A 26,409-nucleotide genomic window follows, 5' to 3' on the forward strand; every position below is an offset into this window, starting at 1 on the left:
CACATGATCCTGTTCTGCACCCAGAGAACACCTGCTCACCTCGATGATGATGATGGTGACTAAGTGAAGGTGACGGTGGTGATGATGATGGTGATGGTGACGAAGAGATGGTGACGATGATGATGGTGATGATGACGATGGTGACGACGATGATGGAGACGATGATGATGGTGATGATGACGATGGTGACGATGATGATGGTGATGATGATGGTGACGATGATGATAGTGATGGTGACGATGATGATGGTGACGATGATGATGGAGACGATGATGATGGTGATGATGACGATGGTGACGATGATGATGGTGATGATGATGGTGACGATGATGATAGTGATGGTGACGATGATGATGGTGACGATGATGATGGTGATGATGATGATGATGGTGCGGATGATGATGGTGCGGATGATGATGGTGATGGTGCGGTTGATGGTGACGATGATGATGGAGACGATGATGGTGATGATGACGATGGTGACGATGATGATGATGGTGATGATGATGGTGATGATGACGATGGTGACGATGATGATGGTGATGATGATGGTGATGATGGTGACGATGATGATAGTGATGGTGACGATGATGATGGTGACGATGACGATGATGATGATGGTGATGATGATGATGATGGTGCGGATGATGACGGTGCGGATGATGATGGTGATGGTGACGGTGGTGACGATAGTGGTGATGATGGTGCGGTTGATGGTGACGATGATGATGGTGACAGTGGTGATGGTGACAGTGGTGATGGTGACGATGATGATGTGGGCGATGATGATGATGGTGACGGTGGTGACGATGACGGTGGAGATGATGATGATGGTGACGATGATGGTGATGGTGATGATGATGATGATGATGGTGACAATGATGATGATGGTGATGGTGCGGATGATAGTGATGATGATGATGGTGACGATGATGATGATGGTAACAATGATGATGATGGTGATGGTGCGGATGATAGTGATGATGATGATGGTAATGATGATGATGGTGACGATGATGATAGTGATGATGATGATGATGGTGACGATGACGGTGGTGACGATGACGGTGGAGATGATGATGATGGTGACGATGATGGTGATGGTGATGGTGCGGATGATAGTGGTGATGATGATGGTAATGATGATGATGGTGACGATGATGATAGTGATGACGATGACGGTGGTGACGATGACGGTGGAGATGATGATGATGGTGACGATGATGACGGTGGAGATGATGATGATGGTGACGATGATGGTGATGGTGCGGATGATAGTGGTGATGATGGTGGTGATGATGGTGGTGATGATAATGTGACGATGTTATGGTGACGATGATGATGATGGTGATGATGATGGTGATGATGATGATGATGGTGATGATGATAGTGATGATGGTGATGATGATGATGATGTGATGATGATAGTGATGATGATGAGGTAATGATGATGGTGACGATGATGATGGTGACGATGATGATGGTGACGATGATGATGGTGACAATGATGATGTGATGATGAGGTAATGATGATGGTGATGATGATGATGGTGACGATGATGATGGTGACGATGATGATGGTGATGGTGACGATGATGATGGTGACGATGGTGATGGTGATGATGATGATGGTGACGATGAGGATAGTGATGATGATGGTGATGGTGGTGATGATGAACAATTAGCACTTCCTGTGACGTCCAGCAGAGGCAGCAGTGAGTCAGTCCCACAGACAAATGTCTACAGCCTGAGATGCAGACTGTACCAGGCGATTTTATAACTCACCTGTTTGCATTATTAGAGGCGTGGCCTCTGTGGCTGACAGGTGGATGGTGACTCAGGTGGCTGTAGCTGCTAACTGTGTGCTAGCTTCACCTGAACTGGACCTCTGCATCATGTTTGTGCTGTTGGAGCATTTTAATGACATCATGTGACCAATAACATGGCTGCTGTGAGGTCACTGTAGGAACAGAGCGTACAGGAAGGTGGAGCTCCAGCTCTGCTCAGCTCTGATTAGCAGGTAACTGTGTCTGTGGATGCAGACTCATAATGCTCCACAAACCCACCATGGTGGACGTCAAAACAGTGGGTGACACCACAGTCGAGTGTGATTGGGTCATTCATTCCACGGCTGTCATACAGCGGCTGCTGCAGCGGCTGTGTGGACACTGAGGATAAAGGGAGGATCTCCAGTCCGCAGTGTGGGATCCATGTCCCCACAAACATCTCAGGACCTCTGACAGGATGAAGGAAACCTAAAATCAGACATCTTAACAGGAAGCGTCTGTGCACGGATCAGGGTTTAAAACGCAGGAAGTGTTTCCACGGCGTGTGTCAGAATGAAGCCGATTCTGCGTTCGGCTTTCATTAATGTGAAACTGGAGCCGCTTGCTGTGTGAATAATGAGAGAAAATTCCTCCTGCTCAGCGATCAATGGAGGAAGCGGCGAGCTCAAGTGATGCTCATAACTGCACATTTCATCTATTGATCAGCTGCTCTGTTGGAGCCAATCAGCTGAGGCTCTGAGTAAATGAATTAAACGTGTGTGTGTGTGGTCCCCCGGGCTTTATTGAAGGAGGAGGTTACAGCTGTGGCTCAGTGGGCAGGATCGATGGAGGAGGAGGAGACAGGCGCTCCTCTGCCTCCCGCTTCACTTCAGAGCACAGACACAGGAGAGGAAACATGGACACCAGGCGCACGCTGACCAGAGGCAGGCTTTTATTTTGAAACGTCTCTGGAACAGCTCTCCACAGAAACACTTTTATTTTGTAGATTTAATTTTATATTTAAAGAAATAAAGATGACCTGCTCAAGGGCCGTGATAATTAACCCACTGATGCTCGGGGTCGTTGTGGCGATGGGGGTGGTCCAGGTGAAGGCAGCACGGGTGGTGAGCGGTGAGTACTGCAGTAATCCAATTACTTTTTAAACAGTGTGGCTCTTTTGAGGCGTGAAAAGTTTCCATGTTACAGAAACCTCAGTGTTGCAGCTCGCAGCGGCGCAGGCAGCAGCTCATCCTGCTGCGCTTCATGTTTTCCACTCTGAAGAAAACCAGCAGCACTGGTTTAACTGGAAAGACAGTTAAACCAGTTTAACTGGAAATACAGATAAACCAGTGAAAAGAACCATTAATGTAGTGAGATGTGTGACGTGTTCCCAGAGAGTCATTCACTGACATCTGTCAGCCTTACAGGGATGCTCGTCCTCCACAGTACAGCCACATGTGTGTGTGTCTGTGTACACGTCTGTGTATGTGTGTGTATAAATCTGTGTATATGTGTCTGTGTGTGTTTATATGTATGTGTATACGTCTGTGTATACGTGTGTGTGTGTGTGTGTGGCTTCGATCACAAGAAGCTCTGACCTGTGCAAACATCATCTGACTGTGATCAGAGAAATGAAAGCTTTGTTCTTCTGTCAGGGTGAAACGTGACACCTGATCGAAGTGAGGATCGAGTCACACTGCGAGTATTCAAACCATCGCCTTCACGGCAATGATGACACGCGGCCATCAGCTCAGATGCCTTTAACAGATTCGATAAAATAAACTTTGTGTCATATTTGTTGTCTGTTTGAGTCCTAGCTGATGTTCTGTAGACACTCACTAGGACTGCTTCGTGTGCACATCTGGAGCTCCTGCAGATGTCAGAACACAGATGCAGCAGATTGAGGAGGGGCTAAGAGGCAGCCGCCCACAGCGTGCTCGTACACACTCTTATGTGCGTTCTTGAAGCCGATGTTTTCAAGGTTTCGTAAAATTTAAATAAAAGATGGGAGGTGAAGCAGAGTGCAGACTGAAGGCTCAGGGGACAGAGGAGGGGCGATGTGCAGGCGGGTGGTGTGTCAGGTTTGTAATGGGTCAGCTGATGTTTCAGAGATCTGTTCGGTTTATCAGAGGAGTTAAAATACCTGAACCACAGGCAGCAGGAACGGGTGGAGGGATGGGTGGAGGGCGGGCTGACAGCAGACAGATATATATGGAGCTCTTTAGTGGCTTTAACAGTAAAGTGATGATGGTGCAGAAGACACTCCAGCTAATCACTTAAAGTAGCTAAGTGTGTGATTGTGTGTGATTGTGTGTCTCTGTGTGTGTGTGTGTGAGTGTGTGATTGTGTGTCTGTGTGTGTGTGATTGTGTGTCTCTGTGTGTGTGTGTGTGTGTCTGTGTGTGTGTGATTGTGTGTCTCTGTGTGTGTGTGTGTGTGTACAACAGTGATTACTGTTGTACACACACACACACACTCTCTCACACACACACACACACACACACTCAGTGCTGCTCTGATGCATCTTCCTGTGGGCGGGGCTCCATGTCTCAGGTCAGACAGTGTGTGTGGGCGGGGCCGAGCGTCCCTGCTATAAGATGGCGTACTTCCATGACGTGTCGAGCCGCGTCGCCTTCAGCGAGGCGCGTCAGGCCTGCGAGATGGACGGAGGAGCGCTTCTCAGCATCGAGAGCTCGACGGAGCAGCGAGACATCGAGCGCCTGCTGCAGGTGAGACTCACACCTGGTTCTCTCTAGACCCGCCCCTCCTTTTTCTGTGACCCTTTCTCCTTGTTTTTGTTTCCAGGAGCTGCGTTCAGGCGCGGTGGGCGGGGCAGGAGGGGGCATAGCTGACGGGGACTTCTGGATCGGCCTGACTCGGGTGGAGGGAGTGGATCAGACTCACTCGGAGCTCAGCAACGCCTTAACTTCCTGTCAGCAGCTCTACCAGTGGACCGACAGCAGCGTGGCCTCCTTCAGGTGAGCGTGATGTCAGAGCTGCGTCAGGTGACTCCCGGCGTGTTTTACTAAAGGGGGTTGGGCTTAACCACCTGTGCTGATGATGCAGGAACTGGTACTTCGATGAACCATCCTGTGGAGGTGAGGCCTGCGTCGTCATGTACCATCAGCCAACGGCGCCTTCTGGTCTGGGCGGGGCTTATCTCTACCAATGGAACGATGACCGCTGCAACATGAAACACAACTTCATCTGCAAATACGACCCAGGTGCCATCAGCCAGTCAGCTTCAATCATAGATAAGCAGCCCAGGTGTTGTCAGCCAATCAGCTTTCTTTACTTCCTGTCTTTCAGAGAGCCATCTGGTGAATGACACACCTGGTGGGCAGGATACAGGTAAGGAGATCACAGAGGCAGGTGGAGCCATAGGTGGGACTCACCTGCAGCTCCGTATTAAGGCACAGGTGTGTTCTTGTGTCCTCAGCAGTGACTGCAGGTGGAGGCGTGGCCACGCAGCCTGCAAACAACGAAGACGTTCCACCTCAGGTCACCATGGCCGGAGCTTCAGGTAAGAAGACCTGCGACCTTTGACCTGATCTGGTGACCTAATGCTCAGGTGTCTGGTGTCTCTGCAGGTATGCTGCTGCTGTACGTCGTCATCCCCACCATCCCCCTGCTGCTGCTCATCCTGGTGGCTTCTGCCACCTGCTGTTTTCAGATGCTCAGCAGAAGGTAAGACATGCAGAGCAGCTACGAGTCCCATCATGGTCGTCTGCCGCCGCCGCGTTTCCTGTATGACTGTAATGAGTCAACTTGTTACTGATTTACAGCAGAACACCTCCGTTCACTCTGAGGGGACGTTTGGTGGGATATCGAGTCCTGATGCTTTCAGGCAGGAGTCAGGTTTGGTCCTCTGATGCAGTCCCCACAGTGATAGAAAGACCAGCGCGTGTGTGTTGCTGGCAGCAGTTCAGGAGTCTACAGCAGCAGAAAATCTGCTGACTTGCTTAGTTTTGTTGGTTCTGTTCCCACTTTCCTCCACGACCCAGCTGGGTCGAGCTCACCGCTCACTCCTTAAAGCGGTCGAATCAGAAGCAGCGAGGCAGCGCTGGCTGACTCCGGTCCTGCCACAGCGTCAGCTGAACCAAAGCAGCTGTTTGCGGGATGGAGCTCAGTGTTGGAGCCTGATGGGGTCGGAGGTCAAAGGCAGATGATTAGGTGTGATAAATATCGCACCTCTGACGTGGATCTGTAAATGCTGCAAAGCTCATGATGACCAGAGTCTGCCCCTCGGCAGGTGTCCAGGTGTTTTCTATTTAGAGAGTGGGCTTAAAGGGGGAGGAGCCAGAACAGCTTGTTTCAGACAGAGTGTCAGACAAAGAAGGATTATTCTGAACATTTCTGACTTTTTCCCTGCAGCAGGGTAAGCATAGCTCCCTCTTCAGGTGAGACTGTGTGGCATTTATTCTTTGCCCTAGATCGAGATGACACCTGAAGCTTTTACTTAGAGCACGTAAAGGGACGGCTGCATGTTACAACCAGGCGGACGTCAGCCTGTCTGAGGACAGCTTTCAATGAATATGATGGAAACAAACACACAGAACATGAAGCAGCAGAGTTTTCTGACATAAGGTTTTAGTCCTTTTTAATGATCCAGGAGGAAGGTTTGGTGTGACGTGACACGGGAGATGTGGAATGTATTACATATTACGTTAATTTAATTAATTAATTAATTAATTAATTAATTAATTAATTAATTAATTAATAAAGGATGCAGTACTTACGTGTCTGATAAAGTAATTCATTATACTACTCGTGACATCACTTTGTCATTAAACTGGAAAATGACGTTTCAAACTGTCTCATAATTACAGTTAACAACATAAACCTGAGGCGACAGCCCCACACACATTAACACATCCCATAATGAGGACACACATGTGATCTTCCACCTTTGCTCTTATGAACACAAATGGTAAATGGCCTGTATTTGTATAGCGCTTTACTCGTCCCTAAGGACCCCAAAGCGCTTTACACATCCAGTCATCCATCCATTCACACACACATTCACACACATTCACACACATTCACACACACATTCACACACATTCACACACACATTCACACACAAAGCAAAGATGGAAACCAGCACAAAGCAGTCGTCATTGTGATTAAACTGTAAACCATGAACAGGTAGAAAAACAGCCTGACTGCTCATCAGCTCGTTACCTGTTGAAGTTCAGGCCCTGGCTGCTGGACTGGGGTCTGCATACTCTCAGCTTTAACATCAGTCTGGGCTCTTGGCTAGCTTAGCGTTAGCACATGCTAGCTGTGTCCAAATCCAGAGGCTGCATCCTCCTGAGGACCCGGCGCACGCAGACTGCGAAGGCCAGGTCCTGAGGTTTCTGTTTGACGTTTATTCAGCTGTGTGAAAACTATAATCTCAGCCAAACCAATTTACTCAGGAACAAAACACAGCTGCATTCTCGCCTAAAAACTATGTTAAAAGTTTATTTTGTGACCCAGAAAGAGTAATAAGAGTAATATTAGAACTTAGTAGCGGCCGCCATTGTTGTAAACTGGAATTGGCTGAATTCTGGGATATGGTGGGCCACGAGGGACACACTCGACCCATCCTTCAAATCTGGGGAAAAGGAGGACGCGAAAAGGAGTCTACGAATCTGGATATCCTTCGTCGGGTCGCGGTGACATAATCGGCCTACAAATGCGGCCTCAGGAGGATGCAGCCCATCAATTTGGACACCCCTGCTGTCTGGTTAGCTTAGCGTTAGCACATGCTGTCTGTGCAGATGTGACATTTACTGCGATACTGAAAAATGTAATATTATTATTGTTACACCCAACACTGGTCACTGATCAGAGTAACTGATCAGAGTCATTGATCAGAGTCACTGATCAGAGTCATCGATCAGTTCCTGATGGTGGTTGCTGCCTGTGTCGGTCAGACTCAACCTTCGGCTCCTCTAATTTCCTGCAGTTTGAGATGGTTAATCTGAGACTTTCACTCGACTCTTTACATGACAGCGGCCGTTCTAGTGACGATGTCAACATGTCTCTCTCTCCGCCTAGTGATTCCCGAACCAAGACGCCCGGCGACCAATCAAATCTGTGGATTTCCGGGTCACCCAAAGCTGACAGCATGGAGGTCTGACATCACAGGACAGTGTCAGCAGGGCAGAGGGAGGACATCACTCTACGGTCAAACCAATCATCTTCATCGCAGGGTGTTTACGGACAGGCGGCGATGTCATCACAGAGACTTCTTCTTCTGTACTTCTTATTCCAGTTTCCTTTCTCTCGTTTTATCAACCGTCCCTTTGCTCTTCTTCCATCCTCCCCCACTTCCTCCTCGTTTCTTTTTTGCTCCCCTCTTTCTCCTTTTCTTCCCTCCCTGCTCCTCCTCTTGTTACTGTCAGCCAGACGCTCCATGTTTAATTAAACGAGTAAATTGGGTGAAGTTAATGCGTCTCTCGGGAGGTGGAGTCACAGCAGGGGTGCGTTTGATTTCACAGAGAGCTGATGAAGCAGCTGCTCCACGGAGATGGGGGGTGTTAACAGACCAGTTAATAACTGAGGAGAGTTAGAGGGTTGGAAAAGTTTTCAAGAAGATAAAAAAGGAGCTTAAAGCTGAATGAGTCCCTCTGAGCCTCCTCGGATCACTGATTGGTTGTTCAGACTTCAGATGTGAGGGATCAAAAGCTAATAATACTCATGTTTGTAAAATGCTCTCTTCCTGAATATCAGCTCACCTGGATCAGCCTCAGGCTCCGCCCACGTTGTCCTCGGGCAGTTTTTATGGTCATGACTGCTGTAACTCAGGTGTGGAGATGAGTTTCAGGAGGGCCACCTAATACTCCGCCTTAAGTCAAACCACACCTGAGCTGTGGATCAGAAACACAGCTGTCAATCAGTGTGGCGGTGCTGCTGAGGACGACGTAATTGGCTGATCAACAGCTTCAGTTTAAAACACGAACATTCGTCAGAGCCCTGCAGGAATTTCTATGGCTAATGTGGTCAAAGGAGTTTGCAGAGAAAAGCGTCTGGACTTCTTTAAGTTACTTGAAGACGTTTCACCTTCATCCGAGAAGCTTCTTCAGTTCTAAGGTCAAATGGTGGAGAGTCCCAGATATAAACCTGGTGGGAGTTTCCCCCCACAGAGGGACAAAAGGACCCCTGATGATCCTCTAATCGCCTGAGCCAAGGTGTGGAACTGGATGTGGGTCCCAATCAGCCAGAGTTTCGGGTGAGTTCATTGTGAAACCTGGCCCCACCTTATCATGTGATTCCTGAGGTCAGATGTCCCAGGATGTGAGTGGGCGTTAAGGCGTCTGGGGAGGGAACTCAAACCTGGATTATAGATGGCAGAGAGTTGGTGTCGTAAGCCCCGCCTCTGTTCAAAGATGGTCGCTCACAGTGGACATAGATGCTTCTTTCACTCCTCTTTCAAACCATCTGTCCTCTCTGTCCAAAATGTGAACATTGGCATCCTCAAAGAGTGACCTTTGACCTTTAGATGCAGAGGGACAGCTGAGTCTTGTCCTGTGGAGGTCGCTCTTCTGTGTTGTGCCATGCGCTTGTGAAGTGGCTGTTTGGTCTCTCCAATGTAGAGGTCTGGGCATTCCTCGCTGCTGTACAGCAAACACCACATTGTTAAGTCTGTGTTTTGGCGTTTTGTCTTTCGGGTGAACCAGTTTTTGTCTGAGTGTGTTGCTGGGTCTGAAGTACACCGGGATGTCATGCTTGGAGAAAACCCTCCTGAGTTTCTCTGATACACCGGCTACATAGGGGATGACAATGTTGTTGCGTCTGTCCTTCTTATCCTCCCTCGCTGGTGTCTGATCTTCTTTTCTGTGCCTCTTTGCTGACTTTAAGAACGCCCATTTAGGATAGCCGCACGTTTTGAGTGCTTCTTTCTTTTTCCCTTCAGGCTTAGAGGGAACATGTTCTGCCCGGTGGTGTAGGGTCCTGATTACTCCAAGTTTGTGTTCCAGAGGGTGATGGGAGTCAAACAGGAGGTACTGGTCCGTGTGTGTGGGCTTCCGGTAAACTTCGATGTTGAGGTTGCCGTTCTCTTCAATGTGCACAGCGCAGTCCAGGAAAGGCAAACAGTCATCCTTTGTGTCTTCCCTGGTGAACTTGATGTTTTTATCCACAGCGTTGATGTGCGCAGTGAAGGATTCCACTTCTTGTGTCTTGATTTTGACCCAGGTGTCGTCTACATATCTGTACCAGTGGCTGGGTACTCTTCCTTTGAAAGAGCCAAGAGCCTTCCTTTCCACTTCCTCCATGTAAAGGTTGGCTACAATAGGTGACACGGGGGAGCCCATGGCACAGCCATGTTTTTGTCTGTAATAGCCTTCGTTGTATTTGAAATATGTAGTGGTGAGGCAGAGGTCTAACAGTGTGCAGATCTGATCGGGTGTGAAGTTGGTCCTGTCCTCCAAAGAGCTGTCTTCTTGTAGTCGTTTTCTGACAGTCTCCACGGCCTCCGTGGTGGGTATGCACGTGAAGAGAGAGACTACATCAAAGGACACCATGGTTTCATCTGGATCCAGGGTAAGTTTCTGGACCTTGTCAGTGAAGTCGGTGGAGTTCTTGATGTGGTGTGGGGTGTTCCCCACGAGAGGAGCAAGGATGGTAGCAAGGTGTTTTGCAATGTTATAGGTGTCTGAGTTTATGCTACTGACTATGGGTCTGAGTGGGACAGCTTCCTTGTGGATTTTAGGAAGTCCGTAAATGCAGGGTATGGCATCCCCTGGGTAAAGGCCACTGTCGCCAAAGTGCTGCTCATAGGGGGTCATATGATTGTTGGGCTTTTCTCTGTATCTATGAAGCGCCTTGAGGCGACATTTGTTGTGATTTGGCGCTATATAAATAAAATTGAAATGAATTGAATTGAATTGAATTGAAAGGCGGTGATAAGTAAGGCGGTCAATGATTTTGTCCTTTTCCAAGTCTTGAAGGCAAACTATAACTTTCTTTTTGTAGCTGCTTGTGGGGTCTCGCTTTAAGGCTTCGTAGGTATTGTTGTCACTGAGGAGAGTAGTGATCTTTGTATGGTAATCTGTAGTGTTTAGGACCACGGTGCATCTTCCCTTATCCGCTGGTAAAACAGTGATGTTGTGGTCTTTGCTCAGGGAAGCGACGGCCTTCTTTTCCTGTATTGTGAGGTTGGACGGAGGGACTTTGGCACTGGAGAGGGTGGCTGAGACTTTCATCCTGATTTGCTCTGCTTCTGTCTGTGATAATTTATTAATCCGTATGGCAGATTCTGTGGCTGTGATGAGGTCCACTATGGGCAACTGTTGTGGAGAAATGGCAAAATTGAGTCCTTTGGCTAATACTCTCTTTTCAGGTTCAGTGAGATTCCTGTCTGAAAAGTTCTTAACCCATTTCTCCTGACTGTCTTCAGGTGTGTTTTCTTCTCTGGGTTGTGTAGGTTCAGAATGAGGAGTGTGTGTTTTTGAAAGCAAGGTGTGAAATTTCCTGCGTTGTCTTTCTTTTCCTTTCGAGTGTTGGGCCCGCTGAGCCTTGTCCACAAACTTGTAAACCTCTTCTAAGATTGGAGAGGGTAGAAGGGTTTCCAGTTCCTGCAGAGTCTGGCTGATCTTGATCTGAGCTCACCCGAAACTCTGGCTGATTGTGACCCACATCCAGTTCCACACCTTGGCTCAGGCGATTAGAGGATCATCAGGGGGTCCTTTTGTCCCTCTGTGGGGGGAAACTCCCACTAGGTTTATATCTGGGACTCTCCACCATTTGACCTTAGAACTGAAGAAGCTTCTCGGATGAAGGTGAAACGTCTTCAAGCACCTTAAAGAAGTCCAGACGCTTTTCTTTGCGAGCTCCTTTGACTACGATGACCTGGATGACTGAGAACCTTCACAGACATATGGCTAATGTGGTTTGGGGGCGGAGCCTGAGGCGGATTGTTTTCACCCTGATACCTGGCTGACGTGTTTGCACATCATTCCTTCTGTGCTTCGGTTTAATGAGGCCTCCGATGCTGCAGCTCCTTCGCCTCATGACGTGAACATGACCTGAACGTGTTCTGAGCATGTGCAGAAACCAGACGAGTCTCAGGTTTCTGCTCATGCTCAAAACACGTCACATGTCTGTGTTTGAAGGAGCCTCTGCACATTTATGTTCCTGTAATAAATGTTTTTCTGTGTTTTTATTGTTGTAATGTCGGTGATTTCAGGTGGTGATCCAAATACTGTTTGTGTTACGCTGTTGCTGCAGCTCATTCTGTCGTGAGATAGTTTCGCTTTAGCAAGATGTGACTCGGGGCGTGAGAACGTGCTGATCACCTGGTGACTTCTCTAACCTGCTGCTGTGTAACACTACCTGTCTGCAATGTGCCAGTAGCTTTGCATCTCACTTTAAACCAAGGCTGTCCAACGCCAGACCTCCAGGGCCGCTGTCCTGCAGGTTTTAGATGTGTCAGCTGATTCAAATGGCTAAATGACCTCCTCAATGTGCCCTGAACCAAGGTTACACTGTAACCGTACGTTCTCCAGAGGCCTGTTAATGAACTGATCATTTGATTCAGGTGTGTTGACCCAGGGTGAGCTCTAAAACCTGCAGGACACCGGACCCTGAGGCCTGGAGTTCCCCACCCCTGCTCTATAACCTTGGTTCCAAGATATAACAACAGACCCCGCCTCCTCCGTCAGCTGGAGTCGATGCTTCCTGGTGTGGTTTCTGCATGTTCTGATTGGTTGGAGAATAAAGTGTCCAGCTGAGTCCATTTTACCTGAATGTGCTGACGCTCAGCGGTCACAGAGGCTGTATGGATGGCGCCCCCTGCAGGGACACAGCTGAGCTGTGAACCAATCATTGAGCTGTACAACTGTCTGAGATCATGTGAATAAATTTGTACCTGCAGATAATCAGTGATGTTTGACTGCTTTGTGTGCAGCAGAGCTGTTTGCTCACAGCTGGACTGAGGTTTCTATTTACACGAGACAACAGGTGCAAAAGTCTTGAGCCACCCCTCATCTCTTTACACAGGTCTTCTGTGGACACTGCTGTTTCCACTCCTGTCCATTCCTTGTACCTGACATTGTCACATAGGGCTGTGCGATATGACCACAATCTCATATCCCGATATTAAGACATCTATCGTCCGATAACGATATAAATCACAAAAATGTAACATTTTCTGTCAACTCTGTGAATCTCGGGCAGCTCGACTTGTGTGAAGTGTTTCCAGCTGCGCGTCATGTATCTGAGTCGAGTGTTTTAACCGATGCATGAAACGATACATTTTTAGACATAAGTTGTAACGGCGCCGTTTTCTTTGTATTTATTACACGGCGTGCTGCGGGGAAAAGCCTGTTCTAACGTTTGAGTCTAAGGTTTATTTTTTAGCACCCGGCGTCTTTTTTACTTCCCATCTGTAAATAATCTGCTCTTTCACGTGATTCAGTTTATTTTGAAAAGTCTCAACAGGATCTTGAGCTTTATTGTGAAAAGGTTTATGTGGAAATATAAACAAGCGGACACGCAATGGTGTTACCATCGTTGTTGCTAACGACAACGCATAAAAACAGGCGCTTGTCCGTCTGTAGTGTGGTTATATTACATATAAGAGAAAGAGAGAACTTTAAGAAAGTAATAATAACTACAGTGACATCAAACCATGAAAATATTGCTGTCAGTTTATTTTGCAACACCACGAAACAAACAATAGCGTAAAATGAAACGACAGATGTTATTATATCGTCATCGATATATGTCGTCATTGATATAACGATATATATCGATGACGATATGTCGTTATATCGAGCAGCCCTAGTGTCACATGTCTCTGAACTCAATCATTCAAGCATCAAAAGGCTCCTAACGCGAGGGATGAGTGTTGTCTGCACACCTGAGCAAAGAGCCAGGTGTGTGTTGTTTTTGTCAGCGCTTTGCTCCCAGCAGTCACAAACACATTTCTTTAACTGACCCTTTAAAGTTACACTCCTCCTCCACACCGATTGGTCACCGTCAATATCAATGAAATCATGTGACTGAACCTTGAGAAACCACAGAAGCAGTGATTTAACCGTCTTTAATGAAACATGATACAGACAAATAAAGTTTGATTCAAACTCCTTCTACCATAATCTCAGCTGATCTGTGACCAGCCCGCCAGCCAATCAGCTGCCTCTGCTTGTCTTTGAACATCATGAGACCCTCTGAGAGCGCCGTCTGTTTGTCGAACCCTGCAGAGCTGCTCGGGTGCATCAAGACTCCGTGAGCGCGCTCGCTGCCGTCAGGTGGCGTCCAGCTGCTGAGCGGCGTCCACGTCGTCCTCGGACAGTTCTGCCGCGCAGTCCACCACTGTCTCCTCCTGTTTGTACGTCAGAACCGCGTCGTCGTCAAAAAGGATGGGCGGGGCCTCCTCGTCTGGCGGTGTCCCAACACCGTGCATGCGCTTCCTGTGCTGCTGCAGGTTGCCGTGGCGGTTGAAGCGGGCGGAGCAGAGGTCGCAGGCGAACGGGCGCTCCCCGGTGTGGATGATGACGTGCCTGGCGAGCTGCGAGCGACACTTCTTGTCCTTGCCGCAGATGTGGCAGACGAAACTCTGCGGCAGGCGCGCCCCATTGGCGTGGACGACCTCTCGGTGCCTCTTCAGGTGGCTGAGGCGGCGGAAGCGGCGGCTGCAGAAGTCGCAGGCGAAGGGCCGGGCGTCGCTGTGGATGGTGGAGTGGCTCGCCAGCAGCGACCGAAACTTGAACACCTTGCTGCAGACGGTGCACGGGAACACCCTCTCAGAGGTGGCGGTGCACCTCCTGCGGCTGGCGCTGGCGTCGCCCGCCCTGACCCGCAGGTGCACGCGGACTTGGTGCTGTTTGAGGCAGGTGGCACGCTGGAAGCTGCGCAGGCAGACGCCACAGCGGTGAGGCTTGTCACCTGTGTGGATGCGGGCATGAGCAGCGAGCAGCGCCTCAGATTTGAGCCGTTTCCCACACACGCCGCAGGCAAACGGGGCGTCCGGTGGGCTGTCTTCGCCATTGACATGGTTGCTGTGGACCAGGACTTTGTGGCGTTTGAGCTGGTACTGGCGAGCGAACTTGCGGCCGCAGATGTCGCAGAGGTGCGGCCGCTCACCTGTGTGCGTCTGGAAGTGGACGGCGAGCTGCGACCTGCACTTAAACTCTTTGCCGCAGAAGTCGCAGAGCAGCGAGCTCGGCCGCGGGGGCTCGGCGGTGCCGTCCACGTGCACGACCTTCTTGTGGTGCTCAAGGTCGTTGGCCCTCATGTAGGCCTTGGGGCAGAGGTCGCAGCTGTGCGGCTTCACCCCCGAGTGGATGACCTCGTGCGTCTTGAGCCGCGAGCGGCAGCTGAACGTCTTGCCGCAGACGGCACACAGCCACGCCTGAACCTGCCGCTGTTTCTCCCGCTTGGCGACGCCGTCTGGATGCAGCCGATTCAGGTGGTGCTGCAGGTTGTCGCGGCGATTGAAGCGCAGTTCACACAGGTGGCAGGCGAACGGCTTCTTCCCCGTGTGGATGAAGGAGTGGCGAGCCAGACTCGACTTGTTCTTCATCACTTTGCCGCAAACGTCGCACACGGTGCTGTCGAGCTCCAGCTTCACTGCGGCCACATCCTGGGAGTCCGCCCGCAGGGCTCCGGGCGCCGCGGGCAGCGCAACACCTGCAGGGACACGAGAGGAGTTAAACCAACATCAGATTAATCCTGATTTACACAAGAGTAAAAAACAACCTCACGACGAGTTAAAGTCGCGTTAATCCAGAGTTAAACGAGTCTAAATAAAGTGTGAATAGTGAACGAGTGGAAATAAAAAGCTTAATAGTTTTAAGCTACAAATATTAAACGTCAGTAAAATCTGACTCACCTCCTTCAGATGGAGTCCAGGTGGGGTCAGCTGTGACGTCCTCCTCCACCGTCATGACCTCCGCCTCCTCCTGTTGGTCAGTGTCAGATGACTCGTGGCGGCGGCGGCGACTCTGTTTGTCGGTGTTGGAGCTCTGAGGTACCGACCGTCTCCTCTGGGTCCTGGACCTCGCTGGGGTGGGTTCATCGGAGAGTTTGGGGGCGGGGCGGATGATTCTGGTTCTGGTCCTGTTGGTGGTGCAGTGCTGCAGCAGAGCGCCCCCGTCTGGTCCGTCAGCTCGGACGGCGATGCACTGCAGCAGCATCGCAGACGAGCCTGCACACAAAGACCGGCGTCAGAGCGGGACGAGGACTCAGAGTCTGTGATGCAAACTGACCGACAGGATCATCACTGACGGGTGGATCATGGTTTTATTCGTGTAATACAGAGACTACAAACACCACTATCACTGCTGTGCACCAACTTACCTGCAACAGCCCACACTGGAAATGCAAACACTGTTTAATTTTCTAATATTTTTACTGCGGGACTTTAGTGCGTTAATTGTGATTAATTTGTTTAAAAAAAATGCATTCCAAGCAAAGGGGAACTATTGTCAGTGCATGATTTCCTTTTACACCAATTACAGTGATGCACAAAACAAAGCTACAAACAATCAGAAGGAAGCACATTGCTGATCAGAGGCAAATTTAATTTCCAAACACTACCCAATGGAAGCTTTGATAAAAGTGAGGTTTTGTGCAAACTGCAAAAACGAGTTTGGATACCACCCAAAGCATTTCAACCTTACCATCTAAAAAAACATGTTTCAGTGAGCACAGGAACTGTGGAGCCGACCAAACCTGATGAGATGACCAAAATTAGAAAGTCAACATCGGACAAACTATGTTACCATCTCCCATAATGGATTGCTCTGGACTGTAGACCACTACCAGTGGTAGAAGATAGGGGGTGCTACAGTTTGCGTCAGGTGATCCAACTTTCCAACTGCCTGAAAGACTATTTCAAGTAAAATTCAGCTTTTTGACACTGAAAAGCAAAATGAGATGTATTACAGACAGCCCTGCAAATATGGAGGAATTACACCAGGAGCAAACAAGACTGGGGCAACAGAAAAGCCACTCATACAGAATGTTTCCACACGGTGGATTCAATTCAATTCAATTTTATTTATATAGCGCCAAATCACAACAAAAGTCGCCTCAAGGCGCTTCATAGATACAGAGAAAATCCCAACAATCATATGACCCCCTATGAGCAGCACTTTGGCAACAGTGGGAAGGAAAAACTCGCTTTTAACAGGAAGAAACCTCCAGCAGAACCAGGCTCAGGGAGGGGCGGGGCCATCTGCTGCGATTGGTTGGGGTGAGAGAAGGAAGACAGGATAAAGACATGCTGTGGAAGAGAGACAGAGATTAATAACAGATATGATTCAACACAGAGAGGTCTGTTAACACATAGTGAGTGAGAAAGGTGACTGGAAAGGAAAAACTCAATGCATCATGGGAATCCCCCGGCAGCCTACATCTATTGCAGCATAACTAAGGGAGGATTCAGGGTCACCTGGTCCAGCCCTAACTATATGCTTTAGCAAAAAGGAAAGTTTGAAGCCTAATCTTGAAAGTAGAGATAGTGTCTGTCTCCTGAATCCAAACTGGAAGCTGGTTCCACAGAAGAGGGGCCTGAAAACTGAAGGCTCTGCCTCCCATTCTACTTTTAAATACTCTAGGAACAACAAGTAGGCCTGCAGAGCGAGAGCAAAGTGCTCTGATAGGGTGATATGGTACTACAAGGTCATTAAGATAAGATGGGGCCTGATTATTTAAGACCTTGTATGTGAGGAGCAGGATTTTGAATTCTGGATTTAACAGGAAGCCAAAACAGGAGAAATCTGCTCTCTTTCTAGTCCCTGTCAGGACTCTTGCTGCAGCATTTTGGATTAGCTGAAGGCTTTTCAGTGAGTTTTTTGGACATCCTGATAATAATGAATTGCAGTCGTCCAGCCTGGAAGTAATAAATGCATGAACTAGTTTTTCAGCGTCACTCTGAGACAGGATATTTCTAATTTTAGAGATGTTGCGCAAATGGAAGAACGCAGTCTTACATATTTGTTTAATATGTGCGTTGAAGGACATGTCCTGGTCAAAAATGACTCCAAGGTTCCTCACAGTGTTACTGGAGGCCAAGGTAATGCCATCCAGAGTAAGAATCTGGTTAGATACCATATTTCTAAGCTTTTCAGCGCCGAGTACCATGACCTCAGTTTTATCTGAGTTAAGAAGCAGAAAGTTAGTGGCCATCCAAGTCTTTATGTCTTTAAGACATTCCTGCAGTTTAACTAATTGGTGTGTGTTATCTGGCTTCATGGACAGATAGAGCTGGGTGTCATCTGCATAGCAGTGAAAATGTATGCTATGTCTTCTAATGATGCTGCCTAGGGGAAGCATGTATAATGTAAACAGAATTGGTCCTAGCACCGAACCCTGTGGAACTCCATAATTAACCTCAGTGTGTGAAGAGGACTCTCCATTTACATGCACAAATTGGAGTCTATTAGATAGATATGATACAAACCACTGCAGTGCAGTACCTGTAATACCTACAGCATGTTCTAATCGCTCTAATAGGATATTATGGTCAACAGTATCGAATGCTGCACTAAGGTCAAGAAGGACAAGCACAGAGATGAGTCCACTGTCAGAGGCCATAAGAAGATCATTTGTAACCTTCAATAAAGCTGTTTCTGTGCTGTGATGAGCTCTGAAACCTGACTGAAACTCTTCAAATAAACCATTCCTCTGCAGATGATCTGTTAGCTGTTTGACAACTACTCTTTCAAGGATGTTTGATATGAAAGGAAGGTTGGAGATTGGCCTATAATTAGCTAAGACTGCTGGGTCTAGAGATGGCTTTTTGAGTAAAGGTTTAACTGCAGCCACCTTGAAGGCCTGTGGTACATAGCCGATTATTAGAGATAGGTTGATCATATATAAGATCGAAGAATTAATCAATGGCAGGACTTCTTTGAGCAGTTTTGTAGGAATGGGGTCTAAAAGACACGTTGATGGTTTGGAGGAAGTAATTATTGAAGTTAACTCAGAAAGATCGATTGGAGAAAAAGAGTCTAACTTAACATCAATGGAACTAAGAGTAGCTGTAGATAATATTACATCTGTGGGATGATTATTGGTAATTTTTTCTCTAATGATAAAAATTTTATTTGTGAAGAAGTTCATGAAGTCATCACTAGTTTACGTTAAAGGGATGGTTGGCTCAAAAGAGCTCTGACTTTTTGTCAGCCTGGCTACAGTGCTGAAGAGAAACCTGGGGTTGTTCTTATTTTCTTCAATCAGTGATGAGTAGTAAGCTGTTCTGGCTTTGCGGAGGGCTTTCTTATAAAGCAACAAACTATTTCTCCAGGCTAAATGATGATCCTCTAAATTTGTGACACGCCATTTCCTCTCCAGATTACGAGTCATCTGCTTTAGGGTACGTGTTTGAGAATTATACCACGGGGTCAGGTACTTCTGATTAGAGACCTTAGTTTTCACTGGAGCTACAGTATCCAGAGTCGTACGTAGTGAGGAGGTGAAATTATTAACAAGATAATCGACCTCTGTTGGGGTAGCGTTCAGATAGCTGCTCTGCTCTGTGTTGGTACAGGGCATTGACGATGATAACAGTGGCTGGATTATATTCTTAAACTTAGTTACAGCGCTTTCAGAAAGACATCTACTTTGATAAAGTCCACTCTCCACTGCTGCGTAATCAATTATTGTAAATGTAAATGTTATCAAGAAATGATCAGACAGGAGAGGGTTTTCAGGAAACACTGTTAAATGTTCAGTTTCTATGCCATATGTGGTGTCTCGTCTGCTAAAGTATCAAGAGGTTGTTTTTGCTGCTTTAGACAAAAGCACAAGCTGGTCATTTTAACTCCACCAGAGCTGGTAAACCACCAAAAGCTGGCCACTGTTGTTGAGCCATGCAGGTAAATAAAACTATTTAACTTAATGCCAAATAATGCCTTTGTTGAGCTGTCTACTACAGGTGTGTGACTGAGCTTCTTGGAGGTGAGACGTGTCTCATGTTCAGTGGTTTTACCTGCTTTCTGCCACCTGCATCACACCATGGAGGTCTCTGATGATGACTCAAACTACACGGTGAAATTTAAGACCGCCTTCACAAAGGACCTGTCCCAACCATCAGTGGCTCCCGATAGCTGCTGTGCTATTTAAGGATTTACTTTAAGGATTTAAGGCAGTGCTCCCCAACCCCCGGGCCACTGTCATTTGGTACCGGACTGCAAGAGTTGAGGCTCGGGTGTGAAATTGATTTCAGGGTTTTTATCGTTAACTCGGTTTCCCTGGATCTTTTCCTGTGTTGTAGTCGTGCGTCTTATTTTGACCAGGATATGTCCTTCAACGCACATATTAAACAAATATGTAAGACTGCGTTCTTCCATTTGTGCAACATCTCTAAAATTAGAAATATCCTGTCTCAGAGTGACGCTGAAAAACTAGTTCATGCATTTATTACTTCCAGGCTGGACGACTGTAATTCATTATTATCAGGAAGTCCTAAAAACTCACTGAAAAGCCTTCAGTTAATCCAAAATGCTGCAGCAAGAGTCCTGACAGGGACTAGAAAGAGAGAGCATATTTCTCCTGTTTTGGCTTCCCTTCATTGGCTTCCTGTTAAATCCAGAATTGAATTCAAAATCCTGCTCCTCACATACAAGGTCTTAAATAATCAGGCCCCATCTTATCTTAATGACCTTGTAGTACCATATCACCCTATTAGAGCACTTCGCTCCCGCTCTGCAGGCCTACTTGTTGTTCCTAGAGTATTTAAAAGTAGAATGGGAGGCAGAGCCTTCAGTTTTCAGGCCCCTCTTCTGTGGAACCAGCTTCCAGTTTGGATTCAGGAGACAGACACTATCTCTACTTTTAAGATTAGGCTTAAAACTTTCCTTTTTGCTAAAGCATATAGTTAGGGCTGGACCAGGTGACCCTGAATCCTCCCTTAGTTATGCTGCAATAGACGTAGGCTGCCGGGGATTCCCATGATGCATTGAGTTTTTCCTTTCCAGTCACCTTTCTCACTCACTATGTGTTAACAGACCTCTCTGTATTGAATCATATCTGTTATTAATCTCTGTCTCTCTTCCACAGCATGTCTTTTATCCTGTCTTCCTTCTCTCACCCCAACCAATCACAGCAGATGACCCCGCCCCTCCCTGAGCCTGGTTCTGCTGGAGGTTTCTTCCTGTTAAAAGGGAGTTTTTCCTTCCCACTGTCGCCAAAGTGCTGCTCATAGGGGGTCATATGATTGTTGGGCTTTTCTCTGTATCTATGAAGCGCCTTGAGGCGACATTTGTTGTGATTTGGCGCTATATAAATAAAATTGAATTGAATTGAATTTTGAAAGAAAAATGTACACGTTACCATAGCGACCAGAGAGCATTAAAGGGCAGAGAGGAGGATGTTATTCTCAATGTTGTTGGTGCATTTCAGGAGAACGCTGCTAATAAAGTTACACAAGTACACAGTGAGTTTGCGTTTATTATTTAAAATACCACCGTTTATGCCTCGGTCCTGTCAGTTTACTTTGTTGTATTTATCCGGGACGCCTCAAAGGCCGGACCGTGGTGCAAAAAGGTTGGAGACCACTGGTTTAGAGTGTCTTGCAAGGGGAGAGGGAGAAGAGGCTTGGACCAGCCCTGCTGCAGTAACAGTGTGACAACGCCGCCACAGAGGAGCCAGCAGAGACAAAGAGCCTCCTCTCTGATTCAGACGAGGAAGCCCTGTGGCTGGCCTGGCCCTGAGTTTGTACACAGCAGAATCCACCATCAGCCAGACAGACGGCTGCAGTGGTGGTCCAGCTGAGCAGCGACCCACCCACACCTTCTGTCCTGGCCTGCAAGTATCTGATTGGTCCTGCCACTCCTGTCCCATGTGACAGACTGTTCTCACTTACAGTAACATAGCAACAAAATTAGAGCTGCTCTGAACATGTGAACAGTTTGTCCAAGTAACTGGCTGAAAGAGACAGACAGTGAATAAGCATGAAGGTATTGTGATCAATGGGTTTGTTATTGTTGCACTAAAATGTTCGACGATCTCACTGTTTGAGCCTAATGTACAAAATAATGTTGGCTAAGGTTACTCAGAGTTTAAAGGTGAAGAGTGCAAGAAGAAAAACTGCACTTTGTGTTTTTATTATTATTATTATTATTATTATTATTTAAAGACAATATCATTTTGAAAATGTACTTAAAGTAACACTTTATTTTAAGTCAATTTTATTCGGGATATTATTTTTGTTTCTCTGTTTTGAATTGAAATGTAGTTTAAATGCCTTTTCCCCATAAATTAAAAGAGCTTGAGATTACAATAGTACATGTCTATTATTTGATTCTGTCGCACACTAACTTCCTTTAAAATTAAAAAAACATTTGTGCTTCGGAGCAGATTTTCTTGTGCGATTAATTGAGATTAATCACAAAGCCTCTAATAATTATATTTGATATTTTTTGATTCATATGTATAGAGTGCAGCAGAATTGTGCACCTCACCTCCTTATTTCTACATGTCTGCACTGAGTAGATGCTCTACATCGCATTGTACATGTGACAATGATATTCTATTCTATCCATTTGAAACAACCCTGGTTCAATCATTATCACCTCTGAGGGCGGTTTACAGGGAGGCCGACCACCGCTTTTCTTCTTCTGTAGTAATTATTTCTTAAAATCCGTTTATTAATATTCTTGTTAACGATAAAGGGATGGTTGGCTCAGCAGAGCTCTGACTGTCAGCCTGGCTACAGCTGAAGAGAAACCTGGCTTGTTCTTCTTCAATCAGTGGATTGGGGCGAAGACGCTCAGGGCGGCAGCGCTGCGTCCTTCTGTCAGAAACGCATCATCACGCCTGGCCTCAGATCAGCGCCTCACTTCAAAGTTCAGACTAAATTAGATCTATCAGCACTGACGCAACGATCTAAGCTGACGGATTAAACATTCCACCTTAAAAGCAGCCCATGAGGTAAAGGTGGAAATAAGTCCAGTAGCTTCTCGTGACGGAGACGCACCATCACCACTGCTGAGATGTCCGAGAGACCATCAGTGGCCCACAGATACTCAGCCAATGGGTGAGAAGGAGCCCAAACAGCCACTGCTAACAGGGCAAGCAGCGCGGCGTACGGTCTCTCCGACCTCAGCTCCACGCGGGGTCGTAGGAAGCGTTAACCTGCAGACGTGCACCTTTTCCAGGGCAGTGAGAAACAGACCTCAGCAGTGCATCAAACACCTTTAACCCCAAACTGTCAAAATCCATCAGAGAAGCTTCGCCGACCAGCAAAAACCTGGGAGTCTCAGCGCCGTGCACGAAGTGCAAACACAACCAGCCCCCACACCAGCGAGCAGGAAGCACCGCCCAACTGGACCCGTCACTATGACGACAACAGGTGACAACCAACGGGCTTCAGAACAAAAGATGGCAGCAGGTGAAAAGTTCAGGTGAACCTCAGTAAGAACCGGAACATAATTTTATTTAACGAGCAGCAAAAATATAGTAAAGACGATCAGACGTCACGATCAGCTGACTCTGATTTTATTTGATTTTTAGGGAAACTTAAAAATCAAATAATTTACATATTAAGTAAAGTTTAAAACTAACATTTAAATAAAATCTTTTTTTTCCCCCATTAAGTTCTTTGAAAGTTTCCTCCCTCCACCTGCAGGGCGGTGCTCTCACCTGAGTGTCTCCAGCTCAGCTGCTGACTCAGCAGGTCCACCTGGACGGCGGCGTCCCTCCTCTCTGCCGCCTCGCTCTGACAGCCCACCTCCTTCCTGTCCTCCTCGGGGCTCTCCCACTGGCAGCCCACCTCCTTCCTCCCCTCCTCCTCTCCTGCAGCTCCCAGCAGGAAGAGCTGCTTTCCTTCTGCGGGAGGCTCCATCTGCTACAGCGCCCCCTGCTGGTCCGAACAAACCACCGTCAGGTTATTTCAGCTGGTACCCGGACAGGAAGTAGTCACACTGACTCCGCCCACTCAGACTGAAGCGCGAAGAGTCACTCAGATCGATAACCAACGATGTCCAATCGATGAGAATTAACCGCTTAAATGTTTGAAGCTGCATCACGTGACCACGAATTCACTCTGAAGGCTTTAAAGAGCGTATGGAGTTAGACTCCTCTCGGCCACCGTACACACGCTAAAACAGCGCAAACTGCGCTTCATTACACAGCCACGCCCCGTCCGAAGATCAGTTATCTGACCGTTAACAGGCGCCGACAATCTCATCAATAATGTGATTAATAACTTGATGTTTATCTACGAGAGCCGTTAGCGCCATGCTAACAGCAACTAGCAGAGGCTAACGGCCCTTTGACCGGCAGAGGAGCCACGGAGCGGCTTCAGGTACCTGAGAGCGGCGGAGTCCGGGGGAGAGCTGTGAGCGGAGAACAGCTTCAGTATGAATCCGAAAACTCGGGAAAACAGCGAAACACAGCGGAACGGCAGGCCGCACACGCTCCGCTGCTGCTCTTCTTCTGCTCCTCTGTAGCTTCCTCCGCAGCAGCTCAGTGCTGCCCCCATCTCAGCGGCCACACCGGGAACTCTTCTTCTTCTTTTGTTTATTGGCGGTTGGCAAACAGCAAAATGGTGCATTAGCGCCACCAACTGGTGTGGAGTGAGCACCGAAATGACAAAAAACAAACAGACTATTCAAATCCTCCCAAACGAATGAGTCTGAATTGAAACCAAAATATGGCCCGATAACTTTCACTTCTAGAGTGCCTGTGAAATAAATCAAGCTAGTCCAGTTTCACTTTCATATCACCAAGCTTTCTGATCAAGTGTCTTCTTTTAGCATTATATTTCTGACAATGCATTAAAACATGTTGTGTTTCTTCTTCTCTATTGCAGTCACACTTTCCTAAACAGTGTTTCCTATTAAAAACAACATGTTATTCAAACCAGTGTGCCCAAATCTGAGCCGAGCTATAACCGTCTCCTCTCTCCTGTTCCTTCCTCTGCTTCTCATTTCGCCTGTTTTCCTTTGGATTTTTCATCCTTTACTCTCTTCCTCCCATTGCTTTTGCCACCTTTCTTTCATTTTATGCTGTATTCTACTCTTGATCTCTGTCCTACTGATATCCATATCCACCAGCGGTCTCTTTACAGCTCCCTTTGCCATTCTGTCTGCTATTTAATTTCCCTTAACTCCATGATGCGCCGGTACCTATAAGAAGGTGACCATAAGCCCCATCATAATAACTCTGAATAATGTTTGCTGGATCTCTATCAGCATGCCAGGTCTGCAGCCTGAGTGACTGTCTTGCAAACTGGCCAACGATTAACTCGTCCGAGCATATCACAGATCTTGGTGGTCTTGTATCTTCAATCCACTGGACTGCTAACAGTATTGAAACCATTTCTCCTGTGTATGCTGACAAATCGTCACTGATCCTTTTCCCTACCTTAAATTCAGGAACAATAAATGCTATCCCGCTTTGGTTGGCTGTATTCCTTGATGCATCTGTGTAGATTTTGACATAACTGTAATACCGATTAATATATTCCTGCACTGTATGTGAATTTAAGATAAAAAACCCCTGTTCTTGTTCTTTTTGTTCAGCAGTGTGAAATCTACTAAATCATCAGTGAGTATCATGGTGGTATCCGGATCGGCGACATCTCCAGCACCATCAGGCTGAGCACAGGAGCTCCTTGGGCTGTGTTCGCAGCCCTTGATCATCCCTCATGTGTATTTAGTCTCTGTGTTTCATTCAGTCTGTGTCGCGTCGTCTGTGTTCCCACCCTCCATGTTTTCACAGCCAGTCTTTGCATTCATAGTCATAGTTTTCTGAGTCTTCATAGTTTATCACAGTGTCAGTTTCCCAGTTTAGTTAAGGTTTAGTTCAGTCACTGTGCTTCTGCCTTGTTTGAACTTTATGTCACCAGCCATAATAAAGGCTCTCTTTCAGTCTTATTCTACACCATCATTTCATGTCATAGTCACTTTATTCAGGGAGGGTTACTGATTTTTACAGGAAATATTTGAAAAGGACTCCAGCTTTTACTGAACCCTTCAGTTTTACTGTGAACTTTGGGTTTGTACCCAAACTGTTTGCATAGTTATTCTCAGTTTTTACTCCAAATTGTGATTTTAGATGATTTTAACTGAACTTCTGATTCTTACTTAGTCTGTGCGTGTACTGGGTTCCACTCTTGGCTTGGACCGGCACAATCATCTCAACCCTGACAGCCTTTGAAACTAAAGACCTGTGGGTACAAAACTTATCCAGAATACCTGTCAGGGGTCTCTCAGCCAGCGTTTTGATTGTATTCTGTATTTTTCAGTTTCTTATGTAATGTTTGTGATTATAAGTTCTTGTGTTACTCTTATTTAGGGTCTAGTTAAGTTTTAGTTTAGCCATTGCTATCATCTGTGTCCTTGGTTTTATTTCTTGTCCAGTCGGTCATGTGTTTTAGGTCTGTGTGTCCCATATCTGTCTCTCCACGTCCTGTTTTATTTTGAAAGTCTTGTTTCTGTGTTCAGTGTGTTTAATTTTACTTTTCTAATTTTACTCTGTGACGTTGTTATGTTCCTTCTAATCTGCTGTTTCTCCACGTGTCTCCACTTCCCCTGATCACACGTTTAGTCTGTGTGTTCATGTCGTGTTTCAAAGTGTTTCTATGTTTCCATGCTCTGGGTTTTTCACGTTTTAACCTTAGTTCACCCAGCTTAGGTTATTGGTTAGTTTCATTGTTGATTTGTTTTTGTTTTTTTTACAATTTCTGTTTAATCAGGGAA

General features: G+C 47.0%; 2 protein-coding genes across 4 annotated transcripts; one reads left to right on the forward strand and one right to left on the reverse strand.

The window, feature by feature from the left end:
- The first annotated feature begins 1,506 nt into the window (after positions 1-1,506).
- chodl (chondrolectin) lies at positions 1,507-11,065 on the forward strand. Of its 2 annotated transcripts, none has more exons than XM_085171813.1 (8): positions 1,507-2,897; positions 4,319-4,494; positions 4,571-4,743; positions 4,832-4,989; positions 5,075-5,116; positions 5,208-5,288; positions 5,356-5,452; positions 7,811-11,065. In XM_085171813.1, the coding sequence occupies exons 1-8, from the start codon at positions 2,801-2,803 to the stop codon at positions 7,890-7,892; spliced, it is 906 nt and encodes a 301-aa protein (XP_085027939.1). In that variant the 5' UTR covers positions 1,507-2,800; the 3' UTR covers positions 7,893-11,065. The 2 variants fall into 2 exon arrangements, with proteins under 2 accessions (XP_085027939.1, XP_085027938.1); XM_085171812.1 differs by having other exon boundaries at positions 1,823-2,897; positions 5,205-5,288.
- A 105-nt stretch (positions 11,066-11,170) lies between these two features.
- On the reverse strand, positions 11,171-26,402 carry LOC146511983 (zinc finger Y-chromosomal protein 1-like). Of its 2 annotated transcripts, none has more exons than XM_085171718.1 (4): positions 24,016-26,402; positions 23,348-23,564; positions 15,591-15,905; positions 11,171-15,388 (listed from the first exon to the last, which is right to left on the reverse strand). In XM_085171718.1, the coding sequence occupies exons 2-4, from the start codon at positions 23,547-23,549 to the stop codon at positions 14,004-14,006; spliced, it is 1,902 nt and encodes a 633-aa protein (XP_085027844.1). In that variant the 5' UTR covers positions 23,550-23,564; positions 24,016-26,402; the 3' UTR covers positions 11,171-14,003. The 2 variants fall into 2 exon arrangements, with proteins under 2 accessions (XP_085027844.1, XP_085027843.1); XM_085171717.1 differs by having other exon boundaries at positions 23,348-23,567.
- Positions 26,403-26,409: the final 7 nt, after the last annotated feature.

This window comes from Neolamprologus multifasciatus, chromosome 9 (genome assembly GCF_963576455.1).
Source record: "Neolamprologus multifasciatus chromosome 9, fNeoMul1.2, whole genome shotgun sequence".
NCBI lineage: Eukaryota > Metazoa > Chordata > Actinopteri > Cichliformes > Cichlidae > Neolamprologus > Neolamprologus multifasciatus.

What these genes read in the sequence shown, in the direction of transcription:
- chodl (XM_085171812.1), top strand. Translation starts at nt 2,801, where the DNA reads ATGACCTGCTCAAGGGCCGTGATAATTAACCCACTGATGCTCGGGGTC. An exon ending in ACATCGAGCGCCTGCTGCAG is followed by an intron (nt 4,495 to 4,570) that starts GTGAGACTCACA and finishes TTTTGTTTCCAG; the next exon opens with GAGCTGCGTTCAGGCGCGGT. An exon ending in ACCTGGTGGGCAGGATACAG is followed by an intron (nt 5,117 to 5,204) that starts GTAAGGAGATCA and finishes TTGTGTCCTCAG; the next exon opens with CAGTGACTGCAGGTGGAGGC.
- LOC146511983 (XM_085171718.1), bottom strand. Translation starts at nt 23,549, where the DNA reads ATGGAGCCTCCCGCAGAAGGAAAGCAGCTCTTCCTGCTGGGAGCTGCA. An exon ending in GCTGAGCTGGAGACACTCAG is followed by an intron (nt 15,906 to 23,347) that starts GTGAGAGCACCG and finishes CTTTGTGTGCAG; the next exon opens with GCTCGTCTGCGATGCTGCTG. An exon ending in CTGGACTCCATCTGAAGGAG is followed by an intron (nt 15,389 to 15,590) that starts GTGAGTCAGATT and finishes GTGTCCCTGCAG; the next exon opens with GTGTTGCGCTGCCCGCGGCG.